This window comes from Artemia franciscana, chromosome 1 (genome assembly GCF_032884065.1).
Source record: "Artemia franciscana chromosome 1, ASM3288406v1, whole genome shotgun sequence".
Lineage (NCBI taxonomy): Eukaryota > Metazoa > Arthropoda > Branchiopoda > Anostraca > Artemiidae > Artemia > Artemia franciscana.
In genome coordinates, this window is record NC_088863.1 from 24,173,778 (window position 1) to 24,193,342 (window position 19,565).

General features: G+C 33.7%; 1 protein-coding gene and 1 long non-coding RNA gene across 2 annotated transcripts in view; both read right to left on the reverse strand.

Annotated features, from left to right (window-relative positions):
• LOC136027240 (uncharacterized) overlaps positions 1-19,565 on the reverse strand; it is a 38,049-nt gene that overhangs the window by 5,814 nt on the left and 12,670 nt on the right. The gene's annotated exons all lie outside the window — the stretch shown is intronic.
• LOC136027221 (uncharacterized) lies at positions 105-18,460 on the reverse strand. Its single transcript, XM_065704262.1, has 2 exons — positions 18,283-18,460; positions 105-1,394 (listed from the first exon to the last, which is right to left on the reverse strand). Exons 1-2 carry the CDS (start codon positions 18,434-18,436, stop codon positions 994-996), a joined length of 555 nt encoding a protein of 184 aa, XP_065560334.1. The 5' UTR covers positions 18,437-18,460; the 3' UTR covers positions 105-993.

Genomic DNA, 19,565 nt, shown 5'->3' on the forward strand with positions numbered 1-19,565 from the left:
TTTTCAGTAAAGCACACTTCAATCTATTTCAATCTCAGAGTAGTGCTTGAAACAGTTAAGGTTCTTTTCTAGTATAGCCCTGCACTGAGTATGGTGTAACATGGAAAAAACTAATATATTTTATTTTCAAACATAAGTGAATATTAAAGCTTACAACAAATAGAAACATACCGTATAAATAAGGAAATGTGCCATTACCCCAACCCCTCTCTTTACGCTGCATTAACTATATGTTTCATATAATTGTACCAAAATAAAATGGGGCACAGCTGTAATAGATCAAACACTCAGGAAGACACTAAAACGATATAGAGCACAAATAACTAAAATAAAATTTGCAGAAGTTACAATGACAAATCAGTCAAGCCTTTTCTCTTTTCAGCTGATTTTTGATTTAGAGACTTTCTGCATTTTTTTTATGTTTTCGGAGTACTCCATTAGCCGAGGATACCGTGGGTATGAAACCGGGCACAGATTTAGAGTCTAAATCTAATATCACTTGAAGTTTAGTAGCATAGGGGATTTGAAGATATCTCTCGAGGAACAGCGCATTATCTAGCTCTATAAAGTTTCCCTTCAGACACATTACATTTTCATTGTTTGCTTTCGTTCAATTCATCTTTTGTCTTTTTATCTTATTTTGGTTTGGTTTTAACCTTTGTCTACGCAAAGATTCGAATACTAGCAAAGTAATAAGAACAATGAATATCAATATATTAAAGACACTTCTTGCAACTTAATATAAAAAAAAATAGCTTAAGATGATACTGGGTATAAAGTGATCAGGATTGGGATATATAGAAAAAACACACTGACATCTAAATTAAATATATCCTCGCTGTTGCGTCAAAAAGTCATATCTGACATTTCAAAACTCTGAAATTATTACTAAAAATAGTTTATCAATCTGAATCCAAAAATCAAATTACTTTAGGAGTGTAAAAATATCCGATACTACCTTGAGACGTAAGAGTGTCAAAACTGCCCATTTGGTTAACATTCACTAGGTGCATATTTTGTGATTGTGTCAGTAGAGTTAACAATATTTAAATTTGGAGTTGAACCTCTATTTAGTTCTTTCATTCTATGTGGTAAAGGCCATGTAGCTTTTGCCCAATAATTTCCAGCAAATGTATCCAACTTTCTTTCACAACTGTTATCTTGGGGCTCTTCCATTTCATTTGATCTAACTTCTTTCATTTCAACCGAATTTTCTGATGTTTTTCTTTTTTGACGCAAAACTAAGAACAATATAAAAACAATAAGAATAATGAACATTAAAATAAAAAATACCAAAACGGGAATCAGGATTGCTGTTATCGAAGATAAATCATTGCACTCATGATACTTTGTGGTTGTTGCTGCAGTTGTTGCCTCTGAGCTGCTGGATTGACCTGTGGAAAAATTCATGTTATAATGCTCTTGTTTTAAGTTTATTGCTGACGCTGTAGCGTCTGAAGACCTAAATTTCGGTACAAACTTTAAACTCCAACAATTTTGCTTTAGTAGACTAATTATCAGTCAAGCTTAATTAATTGAAAAAATATATGCTAGTCAAATTCTTTAATCAAATTATAAAAATATTTTCATATCGTAGAAGTCAACTGACGCGTGTTTTGGAAAAAATTATTTCTTAATTTAGGATTCATGATATCTATAAGTGGGATTGTCAGTGCTTTTCATGGATTTTGAAATGGAACTGATTAATGTATCAAACAGCTCATGGTAACGAACTGCATTAAGGAGCAACCCGGCTCAATACTAACCGAAACCCTAAAAAACGGAATTTTGATACCAAGAAATACAATAAGAGAATTACATTTTTATGCTAATTTTAAATATATAAGTTTCATCAAGTTTAGTCTGACCCATCAAAAGTTACGAGCCTAAGAAAATTTGCCTTATTTTAGAAAATAGGGCAAAATACCTCCTAAAAGTCATAAAATATTAACGAAAATCACACCATCAGATTCAGCATATCAGAGAAACCAATTTTAGAAGTTTCAAGCTCCTATCTATGAAAATGTGGAATTTTGTATTTTTTGCCAGAAGGCAGATCACGAAAGCATGTTTATTTGTTTGTTTTTTTGTTTTCCCCAGGGGTGATCATATCGACCCAGTGGTCCTAAAGTGTTACCAAAGAGCTCATTCTAACCTAAATAGAAGGTTCTAGTGCCCTTTTACGTGACCAAAAAATCGGAGGCCACTTAGGCCCCCTCCCACGTTCATTTTTTTCTCTAAGTCGCTGGATCAAAATTTTGAGATAGACATCTTGTTCAGCAGAATTAAAAAATAAGAAATATGTCTTTGGGGCTGACGTACTCCCCCACAGTCACAAGGAAGGGGCTGCAAATTACAAACTTTGACCAGTGTTTACATACAGTAATGGTTATTGGGAAGTGTACAGACGTTTTCAGGGTGTTTCTTTGGTTATTGGGAAGGGGCTACATGGAAGGCTCTTCCACTGAGGACTTTGTCATGGGGGAAGTGAAATTCCTTGAATGGTGCCCAGGATTCTCTAGCATTATTTAAAAACAAAACAATACAAAAAAATTATGCAAAAAAAAATTGCGCATTCCTTGGGAGACTTGGTGCAATCCTGGGCCCATCTTGGTCACAACACAAATTTTCGTACTTGGAAATGCTCTTCTATCAACAAGAGTTGAAATCCTACACACACAGTCCCAAGCCTATTATCTTCGACACATTATACTATTCATGTCGACAAATATTATGCTACCACAGGGAGGCAACCCATAGTATATACATTAGCTAAGAATAAGTTTTTCAGTCGGAAAAGGCCAGTCGAAACAGACAAAGCCCAGAAGAATTAGCCGTTAATTAGAACCCCGTGCGACTACTGTGTCGTTGAATAAGTTATAAATTCCTCGAGGGGTACCACTCCTCAAGCAGGAACAGAACTGACCGCAAGGATCCCAGTCATACAAATACTCCGAAAAGGTGGTATTTGCATTATACCGTTGTCCGTAATTTAGATCATATGCCCTGCTGCAGTTGCCCTCTTAAAGAGCATCCGCTCACGACAGTGTTCTGCATCACCATGCAATTTAACCCGCTACTTGGAGAAGGTTTGTAACTCATTTTACGCGTGGACACGCCGGTGGCCCTGTTGAGTGTACATTTGAGGAGCCTTCTTCCATCTTCACCTGTATTTATGGCCCCAAGTGGGGGTGCCCAAGTTTCTATTATGGGCCCCCAGGACAAGGTCCCCCTTGGTCCGTACCTCCTGTGGAGGTGCCCTACATATCTGTAGGGAGTTCTCCTATCGCCACCTTTGAGCACGCTGAGTAGTCTAGTGGAGGGTCCTTCTTTCTCAAAACTAAAAGCTAAGTACCTCAAAATTATAGATAGATAGATAGATAGATAATTTTATTCACCCACTCGATACAAAACCACAAATGGCACGAATGGAGTATAAAGAAGAAGAAAAAAAAAAAAACAAAAAAAAAACACTTAACTGCAAAAACAAAAACAAACGTTACGATACACCGCCAATAAATAAAAACATTATTACAAAAACTCACTAAGGACGAATTGCAATTGCCAGACTACTAGGCCCAAGCGACCCCAAAAATTCAGAACGACGTTTCGTCACAGCAGCAATCGGATCTGTGATACCGAACCTTGCAGACATCTTGGAATTTTTAACCCACGGTGGGGTATTTAAAAGAAATTTTGCATATTTGTAAAAAAGTGATCGAAGGTTTCTTTTATCGCTAACACTAAATATATGCCAAAACGGTGATAAAGCCAGAAAGTGTGGGATCACCAGTGCATTATATAGCCTAGCTCGAATTTGTCGATTATATTTCGCTTTAGTTGAAGATAGCGCCCCGTAAGCCTTACGTGCCTTTTCTGCGAAATTACTTATTTGGCGAGCACGTGTAGATGCCATGTTATGACCTATAGGCATTCCTAAGTACATTATGGAGTCAGACAGTGGAACCTCTTGAGCACCAAATTTGACAGCAAGATCTATACAATCTGCATTTCTCCTATTGAAAGCAACAATCTCGCTTTTACTTGCATTAAAAGATAGGCCTATCTCTCTATAAGCATCATCTAGAATCTGAAAATTTTCTTCAATACGAGACAAACATCTACTTAAATTAAAAATATCATCTGCGTAATTAAGTAATGTTACATCCAAACCTCGGAAAATGCAGCTCATTTGCACTAACTTTTGGGCCTCGAGAACACTATTATTATACAACCGGGGTGACGAAATTGCACCCTGCCTAATGCCCTTTCTAACCGGAATAGCATTTGGTAATACAATCGGCCCGTTAGGAGACGGGACTTTAACTTGGACTCGAAGCTTCTTATACATATCCCGAAAAGGCAAAATAACCGATCGGTCCACACCACGTTTATGAGCAGACACTAATAACTGGGGATGTATCCCAGAATCAAAAGCACGTCTAACATCGTGACTCGCTAGAATAAGGGATTCATTCAGTTCATCAGCTTCTATTAATATATTAGCAAGAATATAATGGACGTGCTCGCGACCAACACCTTTTTTAAATCCGAACTGATTATCGGGGGTAGAACATTGAAAAGCAATATGATCTATAACTAGCAATTCCATAAGCTTACATAAAACCGGCGAAACAGTTATAGGGCGGTAAGATACGCATTCAGACGGATTTTTCCCTTTTTTCAAAATAGGTGTAATTACTCCAGTACCAAAAACATCGGGAACGAGACCAGAATTAAAGATAATTTGGAATAGAAGCTCTAAATGACTCAGGAGACCAGCAGTACCATGTACAAGATGCAACCCACACAACTTGTCGACACCTTTCGATTGTTTCTTTTTTAATTTTGAAATTGCACGAATCAGATTAGGAACAGTTACTATGTAGCCAACACCAGAACTAGGCAATTCCATGAACTTATCAAGTTCGACTTCATATTTATCTTCAAGATCTTGTTCGGGTGGAGAGAACTCAGAAGTAAAGTGGGACACCCAATCTTGCTCAGAGATCACAGGTTCGACACTATTCTGATCACCATTACGTTTAAGAAATCTCCACACAGCATTTGGATCATTACTTATCAATTGACTATGTTGATCGATCACTTCACATTTATGCTTAGACAAAATCTTAGCAAATCTGCGTTTGCTGAACAGCCGAACTTCATTTACAACACCTGATTTCGGACGACCACACTCGTTCCAGAGCCTAAGCCAAAATTTTGCACGACCACATGCTTCACTTAGAGCAGGGTTTTCGGACCACTTTGGAATTTCCGTTCCCACTCGGACTTTACGAATGGGGACCGCAGCGGCCTCGGCAGATAACAGTGCGTGAGATATTTCACTACAGTAGATGTTTAGTAGCAGCTGTTTCTCTTCATCTTGAATACATACACTCTGCTGTAGTAATTGGAACGGCACTTTAATCTTTGTGAGAATCTCATCCAATACGTAATGATAAGTAGCCAGGTCAATTTTACTCCAATTAGTTTTGATTTTCCACTTCTTTTCATTAGTTGGGGGGTTAGGAGAGGCAGGAATTACTCGAAAAGTGTTTATAATTGGAAAGTGATCAGACGCGCTTACGCTCAGATCTACGTGCGAATTGCCGCAAGCTGGAGATTGGATGGAACTTAACATGAAGTCGAGAGATGAAGTCGAGCCTGAGTTATGGATATAAGTAAAACACAGATCATTGTTAGCAAGACGAAGACCGTCACAGGAAGATAGGAGGATCTGTGCTCGAGCGTTAGACTCATCAGTCAAGTCACAGTTCACGTCACCAGCGACTATACATTCAAGGCCCTGGCTAGAACAGCTGCCCACCGAACTCGATAGCTTACTGCAGGCTTCACTCAGACATTACTATCAGACATTACTAAGAATAACAGATGCAATTTGACCATATGCATCCTATTTTTCTCAACACTACAAGCTAAGTGCCTCAAAATCGTCTAATATTCATAAGAACACGAATTTTTAGTGCAAATACTAAAATCCATCAAACTAAATGTATAGTACATTTTTAGGGTCAATGTAAATTTTTTTTGGGGAGGTGTTTTCTATTGTTTGGATACGTCTTTATACGCAAAGTAACACACAAGTTAGATGCATATGGGGGAGGAGGGAAAGACGATTTTCCTAGCAAAAAGGTGTTGAAATATGCTCAGATAGGAACCACCCCGCTTTTAAAAAGAAATGAATATAATTGTTTGGGTAAGGTATTTTTTTTCGTCAAATACCACTTTGGATTTAGGGTAAGCCATTTAAAACATCACGAAGTTTACAGCTCTTTTATTAGAAACTAGCTGTTGGGGTGGCGCTTCACGCCACCCCAACACTTAGTTGGCGGGGGTGCTTCGCCCCCCCCAAGCCCCACCGCGCCCGTAAGTCGTTACGCACCATATTAGTTACGCGCCATTGTAGTTGTGTCCCTGTGTACCACCTTTGAATAGAGATGGATTTATATATGTGTTTTGAACTGCATAAAACTTGCAAATATACAACATTCTTGGCTTTCCCATTGTCTGTGCATATACAAAGCCTTATGTACTTATAATGACGTCATATACAAACGCTCTTTTCAAAAACAAACAAACATGCATACACACAACTCGTTTTTATATAGATAGATAGATACAATACAAATTAACTGCGTAAAACTTGCGAATATACAACATTCTTCGCTGTCCAATTGTCGCTGCATATAAATAGATTGTCAGGTTTACCGACCCTCGAACATGCGACGTACAATTGTCCATGGGAAAAACAATCAGTAATAAGATCTATACGACATTTTTCTAATGATTGACCTTGAGCTTTGTTGATGGCGATTGCAAATGGTAATCGAATTGGGAATTGCAATCTTTAAAATTGAAAAGGCAGATTCGTTGGAATCATGGGAACGCGGTTTTAGTTTTTTTTAGTTTTTAGCTTTTAGCTTTTTTAGTTTTTTTTTATCAGTTTTTAGTTTATTTTATGGTTTTTTCCTTTTTTTAGTTTTTTTTTAGTTTTTTACCTTTTTTTAGTTTTTTTAGTTTTAAAGCTTTTTTAGATTTTTATTTTTTTTTCTCTTTAGTTTTTTTTTAGTTTTTACCTTCTTTAGATTTTTGCTTCTTTTGTATTAATACTAAAGCCAAGGTTCGAACCTGGAACCTCTTGAACCTAGAACCTGGAACATAACGCCTTATCAATTCAGCTACATCGGCTTGAATACATTCGTTTTTGAATTGGTATATGATGAAATAATTCAGACGTCATATTATATGATGAAAAAATTTTTTAGTTTTTTTCCTTTTTTTCTTTTTGTTTTTTTATTGGTTTTTACCTTTTTTTAGCTTTTTTAAGTTTTTTTTCGTTTTTTCTTTTTAGTTTTTTTTTGTAGTTTTTATCTTTTTTAGTTTTTTTTATTTTTATTAATATTTTTTAGTTTTCTTTTTCTCTTTTATTTTTCAGTTTTTTCCTTTTTTTTAGTTTTTTCTTTTTTAGTTTTCGTTTTTTTTTAGTTTTTTACCTTTTTTTGGTTTTTTTAGTTTTTTAGCTCTTTTAGTTTTTTTTATTAGTTTTTAGTTTTTTTTTAGTTTTTGCCTTTCTTTAGTTTTTTCAGTTTTTTTAGTTTTTAGTTTTTTACCTTTTTTAAGTTTTTTTTTTAGTTTTTTAGCTTTTTTAGTTTTGTTCTTTTTAGTTTTCTTTTGTAGTTTTACCTTTTTTAGTTTTTTTTCTTCTTTTGTATTAGTGTGAAATAATTCAGACGTCATATGCGGACAAACACGACGTCACCGGCGTCTCCGTTGTAGTTGTGTCCCTGTGTCCCGGTCGTCATTTATATTCCCTGTGTCTCGGTCGTCATTTGTATCCAGGTGTTCCGGTCTGCATATACATTCGTTTTTATTCGTTTTTTTAGTTTTGTTTTTCTCCTTTATTTTTCATTTTTTTCCTTTTTTATTTTTTTTTCTTTTTTAGTTTTTTTTTTAGTTTTTTTAGCTTTTTTAGTTTTTTTATTAGTTTTTAGTTTTTTTTTCTTTTGTTTTTTTTGTAATTTTTACCTTTTATTAGTTTTTTTAGTTTTTTTTACTTATGTCCTGGTCGTCATTTACACTCCCTGTGTCCCGGTCGTCATTTGTGTCCCGATGCTTTGTTGATGGTGATTACTAATCGAACATTCCTTTTTCCCGGTCGCTTTCTCTTTGAGTGTCGTCATTTATATTCCCTATGTGCCGGTGTCCCGGTCGTCATTTGTGTCCCGATGTCCCGGTCTGTAATTTCGTCAGTTGAAAACATGACGTCGGCCGACACAGAAACATGACGTCACCTGATCCACAGACAGACAGACAGACAACTTATTTTTATATATATAGAAGATAGATGTGCCGGTGTCCTGGTCGTCATTTGTGTCCCAATGTAATTTCGTAATTTCGTCAGTCAAAAACATGACGTCAGCCGACACAGAAACATGACGTCACCTGATCCACAGATCCACACACAGACAACTTATTTATATATATATATATATATATATATATATATATATATATATATATATATATATATATATATATATATATATATATATATATTTATATTCACATGTGGGACATGGAGACACAACTACAATGGCGCGTAACGACTTACGCGCGCGGGGGGGGGGGCTTGGGGGGTTGCGAGGCGCCCCCACCAACTAGGTGTTGGCTAGTCTTCTATAACTTCTAGTTGGCTAGCCAGCTAGTCTTCTATAATAACTAAAGTGTAGTTATAAGTTTCTGATGTAAAATCAAAAGTCATATCTGACGTCTCTAACCGTTTTCGATTGAGTATATCTTCGGACATTTTCGATTTATATTTTCCCCATAACTCTGTAGGAGCTGAAGGAGAGCAAGTTGTTAGAATGATTTCAAACAATGCACGAATTTGACTTGGAGTTGACGTTTCGCAAGCGTCATTGATGCAGTTATTCTAGTGTTGGCCATTCTCCAATAAATTCAGAGCTCGGCATGGACTACGGTAAGTCTCATGTATAGTACCGTTTACAGTTCTCAAATACTCAAAAGACGTCGGACCGGGTGCATCACCAAAAGCAGGCGTAGAAAGAAGCATTCATGTTGATTGGGGTGAACGATGTAGAGTCTACCTATCGTAGTATCTTTGAAGATGACGTCATATACAAACGCTCTTTTCAAAAACAAACAAACATGCATACACACAACTCGTTTTTATATAGATAGATAGATACAATACAAATTAACTGCGTAAAACTTGCGAATATACAACATTCTTCGCTGTCCAATTGTCGCTGCATATAAATAGATTGTCAGGTTTACCGACCCTCGAACATGCGACGTACAATTGTCCATGGGAAAAACAATCAGTAATAAGATCTATACGACATTTTTCTAATGATTGACCTTGAGCTTTGTTGATGGCGATTGCAAATGGTAATCGAATTGGGAATTGCAATCTTTAAAATTGAAAAGGCAGATTCGTTGGAATCATGGGAACGCGGTTTTAGTTTTTTTTTTAGTTTTTAGTTTTTAGCTTTTTTAGTTTTTTTTATCAGTTTTTAGTTTATTTTATGGTTTTTTCCTTTTTTTAGTTTTTTTTTAGTTTTTTACCTTTTTTTAGTTTTTTTAGTTTTAAAGCTTTTTTAGATTTTCATTTTTTTTCTCTTTAGTTTTTTTTTGTAGTTTTTACCTTCTTTAGATTTTTGCTTCTTTTGTATTAATGCTAAAGCCAAGGTTCGAACCTGGAACCTCTTGAACCTAGAACCTGGAACATAACGCCTTATCAACTCAGCTACATCGGCTTGAATACATTCGTTTTTGAATTGGTATATGATGAAATAATTCAGACGTCATATTATATGATGAAAAAATTTTTTAGTTTTTTTCCTTTTTTTCTTTTTGTTTTTTTATTGGTTTTTACCTTTTTTTAGCTTTTTTAAGTTTTTTTTTCGTTTTTTCTTTTTAGTTTTTTTGTAGTTTTTATCTTTTTTAGTTTTTTTTATTTTTATTAATATTTTTTAGTTTTCTTTTTCTCTTTTATTTTTCAGTTTTTTCCTTTTTTTTAGTTTTTTCTTTTTTAGTTTTCGTTTTTTTAGTTTTTTACCTTTTTTTTAGTTTTTTTAGTTTTTTAGCTCTTTTAGTTTTTTTATTAGTTTTTAGTTTTTTTTTTAGTTTTTGCCTTTCTTTAGTTTTTTCAGTTTTTTTAGTTTTTAGTTTTTTACCTTTTTTAAGTTTTTTTTTTTTAGTTTTTTAGCTTTTTTAGTTTTGTTCTTTTTAGTTTTCTTTTGTAGTTTTACCTTTTTTAGTTTTTTTTCTTCTTTTGTATTAGTGTGAAATAATTCAGACGTCATATGCGGACAAACACGACGTCACCGGCGTCTCCGTTGTAGTTGTGTCCCTGTGTCCCGGTCGTCATTTATATTCCCTGTGTCTCGGTCGTCATTTGTATCCCGGTGTTCCGGTCTGCATATACATTCGTTTTTTAGTTTCGTTTTTCTCCTTTATTTTTCATTTTTTTCCTTTTTTATTTTTTTTTCTTTTTTAGTTTTTTTTTAGTTTTTTTAGCTTTTTTAATTTTTTTATTAGTTTTTAGTTTTTTTTTTCTTTTGGTTTTTTTTTGTAATTTTTACCTTTTATTAGTTTTTTTAGTTTTTTTTACTTATGTCCTGGTCGTCATTTACACTCCCTGTGTCCCGGTCGTCATTTGTGTCCCGATGCTTTGTTGATGGTGATTACTAATCGAACATTCCTTTTTCCCGGTCGCTTTCTCTTTGAGTGTCGTCATTTATATTCCCTATGTGCCGGTGTCCCGGTCGTCATTTGTGTCCCGATGTCCCGGTCTGTAATTTCGTCAGTTGAAAACATGACGTCGGCCGACACAGAAACATGACGTCACCTGATCCACAGACAGACAGACAGACAACTTATTTTTATATATATAGAAGATAGATGTGCCGGTGTCCTGGTCGTCATTTGTGTCCCAATGTAATTTCGTAATTTCGTCAGTCAAAACCATGACGTCAGCCGACACAGAAACATGACGTCACCTGATCCACAGATCCACACACAGACAACTTATTTTTTATATATATATATATATATATATATATATATATATATATATATATATATATATATATATATATATATATATATATATTTATATTCACATGTGGGACATGGAGACACAAATACAATGGCGCGTAACGACTTACGCGCGCGGGGGGGGGGGGGGGCTTGGGGGGTTGCGAGGCGCCCCCACCAACTAGGTGTTGGCTAGTCTTCTATAACTTCTAGTTGGCTAGCCAGCTAGTCTTCTATAATAACTAAAGTGTAGTTATAAGTTTCTGATGTAAAATCAAAAGTCATATCTGACGTCTCTAACCGTTTTCGATTGAGTATATCTTCGGACATTTTCGATTTATATTTTCCCCATAACTCTGTAGGAGCTGAAGGAGAGCAAGTTGTTAGAATGATTTCAAACAATGCACGAATTTGACTTGGAGTTGACGTTTCGCAAGCGTCATTGATGCAGTTATTCTAGTGTTGGCCATTCTCCAATAAATTCAGAGCTCGGCATGGACTACGGTAAGTCTCATGTATAGTACCGTTTACAGTTCTCAAATACTCAAAAGACGTCGGACCGGGTGCATCACCAAAAGCAGGCGTAGAAAGAAGCATTCATGTTGATTGGGGTGAACGATGTAGAGTCTACCTATCGTAGTATCTTTGAAGATGGTAGGTTTGCCGTCGACTGACTTACCCTGTTTTCGATGTTCAAATACTTTGCTTTTAGTATTCCACGTGTAATACGAAGGCACTTCAGCATATAGCAGTTTTTTTTCAAAAGAATCATTTTTGCATAGCAGAAAGAAAGCAGTTAAATTTGTATCCTGTGGATTCAGGACTCTTTGTTGCACGTTGGATTCCGAAAAATAAACACGGTGACAATTCTGTAAATGTACCAATAAGTGAACAACGTCTGGACTTCGTTCATGTATCGGAAATGAAAGAATTCACCAAACAGCTTCTTTACTGCTTATGTATCTTCCAGCCTGATATTGTACTATTTCGTCAATATCTTTGATTTCGGACTGCAAGCCAAAAACTGACATGTTACTGCCTTTGTTGACGTATTTACATATGTATTTGATTGCCTTTACGGAGTTACAGTATTCAACGTTTATGTGTGCATTAAATGTTTTTGATAATAATGGGGAATATGGAACAACACACTGGTTATCTACTTCGATGGTGGTACCTTTACGCTTCTTTATTATTGCTGTTTTACCGCCATCTTCAGTAGATCTTCTTCTATATTGTGGGTAACCATCATTGCCAGTAATTGTGTTGGGTACTAAAAGACGAGGATAAAAGCCGATTGTCCTTGAATTAAAAGCTACTGTATCTCGTCCCAAGATTGATTACATGTAAATGTAATATATACATCTCGACGACCATAGAGACGAACAAACGCAATAGCATCTTGAGCATATTCATGCATATGACGGGGACTGCCAGCATATGACGAAGGTAAAACCGTTAATCTTCCAACGCTTGTGTTGTTACCGTCATGTACAACTCCATCTCTCAAATGAATGTATTGTTCAGAGCGGAGCTTGGTGTGATTCAGACGGATAAATAGCAAACGTTCTGATCCAATTTTTGCTTACATATCAACGACGTATTGGTGAAACAATTGACGACATTTAAAAATATAATTGTCTTCATCCTCCCGAATCATTAGTCTATAGGAATAATAATGCATTGCACTGCATTTCTTATTCATTTCTTTGCTAGTGGCTGGATTTATCAATTTAATATTAAAGTGATAGCCGTCGGCTCCATCCGAAAAAATGATAGGATATTGTAGGACATCGTAGCATCGATGAGTTTCAGCAATTCTTACCAACTGAGCGTTTCGCTTATGAAGAATAATATCTCGAGGTAAAAACTGATCACCGACCATAACAATTGCCACTTCGTCGATAGTTGGAGCATTGTATTTACGAACATGTTGGCCAGGAGGCGTTTTGTCAGCGGAAATAACAATTTTATGCGTATCAGTAGGCATCAAATCAATGGCTGTTTTGAACACACGCACTGAATTATTATTTTCGTGGAAAAAATGTTGCAATTGGGAAACGATTGTCCTTTTAACGTCGGGAGAAATTTCGCAACGTGCATTCAATTCAGAATTTCTATCACTGATGAAGAACAAATGTAAAAATCTATGATTCTCGTCTGAGAATGGTAGTAGGGACCCTGCTCTATGATAAATTTGACCTTTTACTTTGAAACTAGGCATAAATTGATCTGGATATTTGATTTGGGCACCAAACGACATCATTTGGAAACATGAGTTACATTTTTTGATCTGTGATGAAAAACGCTTAGATTCTGACCTAGTTCCAGTAAGGCTCTGGTGGTGCAGACAGTAGAGGAAGTTTAACTTTTCTTGAGGCGCCACACATTCCCATTGTTTCACCATTAAATTTCAAGGCCTTGCAATAGGGGAAAATTTTAGACATAGTCCCGATTTGAACTGATCTACTCAAGCTATAATCATCGACTGGGGTGTACCTGAATGCTATGCGAAAATTTTCAGGTTGCTCTTGTGATTCCTTGGCACGCTTTCTTTGGTGATTTCTCTTTGAGACGCAAGCCTACTTTCACGCTGTGGTTGTGATTCCTCGGCACGCTTTCTTTTCTTACTTTCTCTATCAGCCGCAAGCCTGTTTTCTTGCTGTTCTTGTGAATCCCCGGCAGGCTTTTTTTCTTACTTTCTCTATCAGCAGCAAGTTTTTTGGCATAGACTCTTTGAGCAGCTTCCTCGGCTGTTGCCATTGTAGCTTCTTCAGTCATTTTACAATTAAACATTTTTTCGTGAACGAATGTCTTAAACACCTTTAATGACGTCATCGTCACAACAAACATGACGACAACTAACTTCACGACGTCATGACATGCTGATATGACGTCCCTCGACAGACAAACATACAACTTATTTTTATATATATACCACCTAGTTGGTGGAGGCGCTTCGCGTCATACCCCACCCCCAAGCCCCCCCGCGGGCGCAAGTCGTTACGCGCCATATTAGTTACGTGCCATTGTAGTTGTGTCCCTGTGTCCCACCTGTGAATATAGATCGATATATATATATATATATATATATATGTATATATATATATATATATATATATATATATATATATATATATATATATATATATATATATATATATATATATATATATATATATATATATATATATATATATATATATATTGCTAATTTCATGACGTCAGCCGAAACATGACGGCGAACATATGTCTTATATAACTTGAATGACGTCACCTTCAAAGCAAAAATGACGGCAACTAATTTCATGACGTCAGCCGAAACATGACGTCACCTGATCCACACATCCACAGACAGACAACTTATTTTTATATAGATAGATAGATATATATATATATATATATATATATATATATATATATATATATATATATATATATCTATATTCACAGGTGGGACATAGGGACACAACTACAATGGCGCGTAACTATTATGGCGCTTAACGACTTACGCGCGCGGGGGGGCTTGGGGGGGCGCAAAGCGCCCCCACCAATAGTTTTGTTAATTTTTTTTTACTTATGTCCTGGTCGTAATTTATACTCCCTGTGTCCCGGTGCTTTGTTGATTGCTAATCGAACATTCCTTTTGTCCTGGTCGCTTTCTCTTTGAGTGTCGTCATTTATTTTTTTCTTTTTTAGTTCTTTTAGTTTTTACCTTTTTTAGTTTTTTTTAGTTTTTTAGATGAAATTTTTTTTTAGTTTTTTCCTTTTTTTCTTTTTAGTTTTTTATTGGTTTTTACCTTTATTTTAGCTTATTTTTCAGTTTTTTCCTTTTTTTTTTATTTTTTTTATTTTTTATTTTTTTTAGTTTTTTACCTTTTTTTAGTTTTTTTAGTTTTTTTAGTTTTTTAGTTTTTTAGCTTTTTTACTTTTTTTTATTAGTTTTTAGTTTTTTTGTAGTTTTTGCCTTTTTTTAGTTTTTTCAGTTTTTTTTTTAGTTTTTTATTGGTTTTTACCTTTATTTTAGCTTATTTTTCAGTTTTTTCCTTTTTTTTAGTTTTTTTTTTAGTTTTTAGTTTTTTTAGTTTTTTACCTTTTTTTAGTTTTTTTAGTTTTTTTAGTTTTTTAGCTTTTTTATTTTTTTTATTAGTTTTTAGTTTTTTTTGTAGTTTTTGCCTTTTTTTTAGTTTTTTTAGTTTTTTAGCTTTTTTATTAGTTTTTAGTTTTTTTGTAGTTTTTGCCTTTTTTTAGTTTTTTTAGTTTTTTAGCTTTTTTATTTTTTTAATTAGTTTTTAGTTTTTTTTTGTAGTTTTTGCCTTTTTTTAGTTTTTTCAGTTTTTACGTCACCTGATTCAGTTTTTTCAGGTGACGTCACCTGATCCACGATCCACAGATCCACAGACAACTTATTTTTATATATATATAGATTTTTTTTTTTACTTATGTCCTGGTCGTCATTTATACTCCCTGTGTTGCGGTGCTTTGTTGATTGCTAATCGAACATTCCTTTTGTCCTGGTCGCTTTCTCTTTGAGTGTCGTCATTTATTTTTTTCTTTTTTAGTTCTTTTAGTTTTTACCTTTTTTAGTTTTTTTAGTTTTTTAGATGAAATTCTTTTTAGTTTTTTCCTTTTTTTCTTTTTAGTTTTTTATTGGTTTTTACCTTTATTTTAGCTTATTTTTCAGTTTTTTCCTTTTTTTTAGTTTTTTTTTATTTTTTATCTTTTTTAGTTTTTTACCTTTTTTTAGTTTTTTTAGTTTTTTAGTTTTTTAGCTTTTTTACTTTTTTTATTAGTTTTTAGTTTTTTTGTAGTTTTTGCCTTTTTTTAGTTTTTTCAGTTTTTTTTTAGTTTTTTATTGGTTTTTACCTTTATTTTAGCTTATTTTTCAGTTTTTTCCTTTTTTTTAGTTTTTTTTAGTTTTTAGTTTTTTTTAGTTTTTTACCTTTTTTAGTTTTTTTTAGTTTTTTTAGTTTTTTAGTTTTTTTATTTTTTTATTAGTTTTTAGTTTTTTTTGTAGTTGTTGCCTTTTTTTAGTTTTTTTAGTTTTTTAGCTTTTTTATTAGTTTTTAGTTTTTTTTTGTAGTTTTTGCCTTTTTTTAGTTTTTTTAGTTTTTTAGCCTTTTTATTTTTTTATTAGTTTTTAGTTTTTTTTGTAGTTTTTGCCTTTTTTTATTTTTTTCAGTTTTGACGTCACCTGATCCAGTTTTTTCAGGTGACGTCACCTGACACATCCATCCACAGACAACTTATTTATATATATATATATATATATATATATATATATATATATATATATATATATATATATATATATATATATATACTAGCTGTTGGGGTGGCGCTTCGCGCCCCCCCAACACCTAGTTGGTGGGGGCGCTTCGCGCCCCCCCCCAAGCCCCCCCGCGCGCGTAAGTCGTTACGCGCCATAATAGTTACGCGCCATTGTAGTTGTGTCCCTATGTCCCACCTGTGAATATAGAAATATATATATATATATGGTTTTAACTACGTAAAACTTGCGAATATACAACATTCTTTGCTGTCCCATTGTCTTTGCATATAAATAGATTGTCAGGTTATCCCCCTGTTTCCCCCGGTGTCCCCGTTGTAGTTGTGTCCCTGTGTCCCGGTCGTCATTTATATTCCCTGTGTCCCGGGTCCCGGTCATCATTTGTATCCCGGTGTCCCGGTCTGTATATACATTCGTTTTTTAGTTTTGTTTTTCTCCTTTATTTTTTTCCTTTTTTTTCTTTTTTAGCTTATTTAGATTTTTAGATTTTTTAGTTTTTTTTATTAGTTTTTAGTTTTTATTTCTTTTTAGTTTTTTTTTGTCCCGGTCGTCATTTATATCCCCCTGTTTCCCCCGGTGTCCCCGTTGTAGTTGTGTCCCTGTGTCCCGGTCGTTATTTATTTTTTAGTTTTTTACCTTTTTTTAGTTTTTTTAGTTTTTTAGCTTTTTTATTTTTTTTATTAGTTTTTAGTTTTTTTGTAGTTTTTGCCTTTTTTTTAGTTTTTTTAGTTTTTTAGCTTTTTTATTAGTTTTTAGTTTTTTTTGTAGTTTTTGCCTTTTTTTAGTTTTTTTAGTTTTTTAGCTTTTTTATTTTTTTTATTAGTTTTTAGTTTTTTTTGTAGTTTTTGCCTTTTTTTAGTTTTTTCAGTTTTGACGTCACCTGATCCAGTTTTTTCAGGTGACGTCACCTGATCCACGATCCACAGATCCACAGACAACTTATTTTTATATATATAGATAGTTTTTTTTTTTTTACTTATGTCCTGGTCGTCATTTATACTCCCTGTGTCCCGGTGCTTTGTTGATTGCTAATCGAACATTCCTTTTGTCCTGGTCGCTTTCTCTTTGAGTGTCGTCATTTATTAGTTTTTTCCTTTTTTTTTAGTTTTTTATTGGTTTTTACCTTTATTTTAGCTTATTTTTCAGTTTTTTCCTTTTTTTTAGTTTTTTTTTTATTTTTTATTTTTTTTAGTTTTTTACCTTTTTTTAGTTTTTTTAGTTTTTTTAGTTTTTTAGCTTTTTTACTTTTTTTATTAGTTTTTAGTTTTTTTTTGTAGTTTTTGCCTTTTTTTAGTTTTTTCATTTTTTTTTTAGTTTTTTATTGGTTTTTACCTTTATAGTTTTTTTAGTTTTTTAGCTTTTTTATTTTTTTTATTAGTTTTTAGTTTTTTTGTAGTTTTTGCCTTTTTTAGTTTTTTCAGTTTTGACGTCACCTAATCCAGTTTTTTCAGGTGACGTCACCTGACACATCCATCCACACATCCACAGACAGACAACTTATTTTATATATATATATATATATATATATATATATATATATATATATATATATATATATATATATATAGAAGATAGATAGATATAGACGTTAGTTTACAAACATGACGTCAGTCGACACACAAACATGACGTCAGTAGACAGACACACAGACAAACAACTTATTTATATATATATATATATATATATATATATATATATATATATATATATATATATATATATATATATATATATATATATATATATATATATATACATATATATATAGATAGATAAATTATTCTTTAGATGACGATTTTAATACTGCGACTGTTTTCTACAATTTTAAGAAAGCATTTGACATATTAAGTTTTAATCAAGCTTTAGCTGAACAATGAACCGAAACGTAAAAACTTCGTAGAACTTACTTTGCGCCTCCACTAAAATCCTAGCTTTTTCACTTCCGGCATGATTATTGGCAACACATTCATACAATCCATATGCTTCTTTATTGTAGTTGTCAATTGTTATTGTTGAAATGGTTAATCTTTGACTGAAAGTTTCTCCAGCATCAAAAAACATTTCCTATAAAAATGGACTGTGATACTTGCAAATCCTTTATGAACAGAAACTACCATATTCAGCCACTAAAAACACACGGCCACTGTTTGTTTGGATGATGAGACATGTTAACAATAAGTGCAAACTTCGAGGGCCTTAGGGGCTAGAACCAAGAATTGCTGCTTCCAGAAACTCAGTCAGCAAAAGCATACTTGAAAATTACCAAAAAATATTTATTTTTGTATGCTGGGACTGAATTTACTTCAAATTGCAAGGTTTAATCTCCGGACAATGAAAATTGCACCCATGCTGCCAACAACTTTTTTATTCACTTCAACCTTCCAAAATCAGAACACATCATATATAAACAAGAATAAACATTATTTCTCAAAAGTTAATCTCCCTCCCCCTCCAAATATAGGAAGACAGCTTCAATCGTAACTTTTGGGAACGAATAACAGATGAAACTAGCTTGTGTTTGATAAGCAAATATAATACCGTAATCAATAATGTTTAAAGCAGGGGTTTTCAACCAAATTAAGTGAAAAAAAAAACTGCCTGAATATATCAATTATCATACAATTTATGATGTCAGTACAAAAGTGTATGTTTTTGCTCTCTATATGCATATAAATGTGATGTCATTCACACAAAATGTCAATCGAAAGATGCACGTCCCTCTAAACAAAGTAAAATAAGATCTTTAAAGCAATACAATGGAAATATGGGAGGGCAATTAAAACGGGTGGTTTGGTTTTCCAGCTAGCATCAGCCCAATAAACGATTCATTTATGGAATGATAAAATCCTCTTTGAGGGGATACTTTAATCTCACATTTAGCAGGAGAAAAATTAAATGAAAAAACTATAGAAAAGTACAAAGCTTTTATCTTTGTACTTTGGCCTTAATATGCATTTAAGAAAAAGCACAGATAAGCCTCTCCCCCTTCCCTTAATTCAGAACATTATTGCGCATCCACTTTTTGTAAGCCCGAAATGAACATTATGGTAGCCCTGCCTTTTTGCAAAAAGTTCTTCAAGAAATTATAGATGTCATTACAAAACTAGAAAATTAAGAACAGGAATGCTAATTCACGACAATGTAATGGGGAGGGAGCAGGAATAATTTTTATTTTTTATGAAGATGCCAG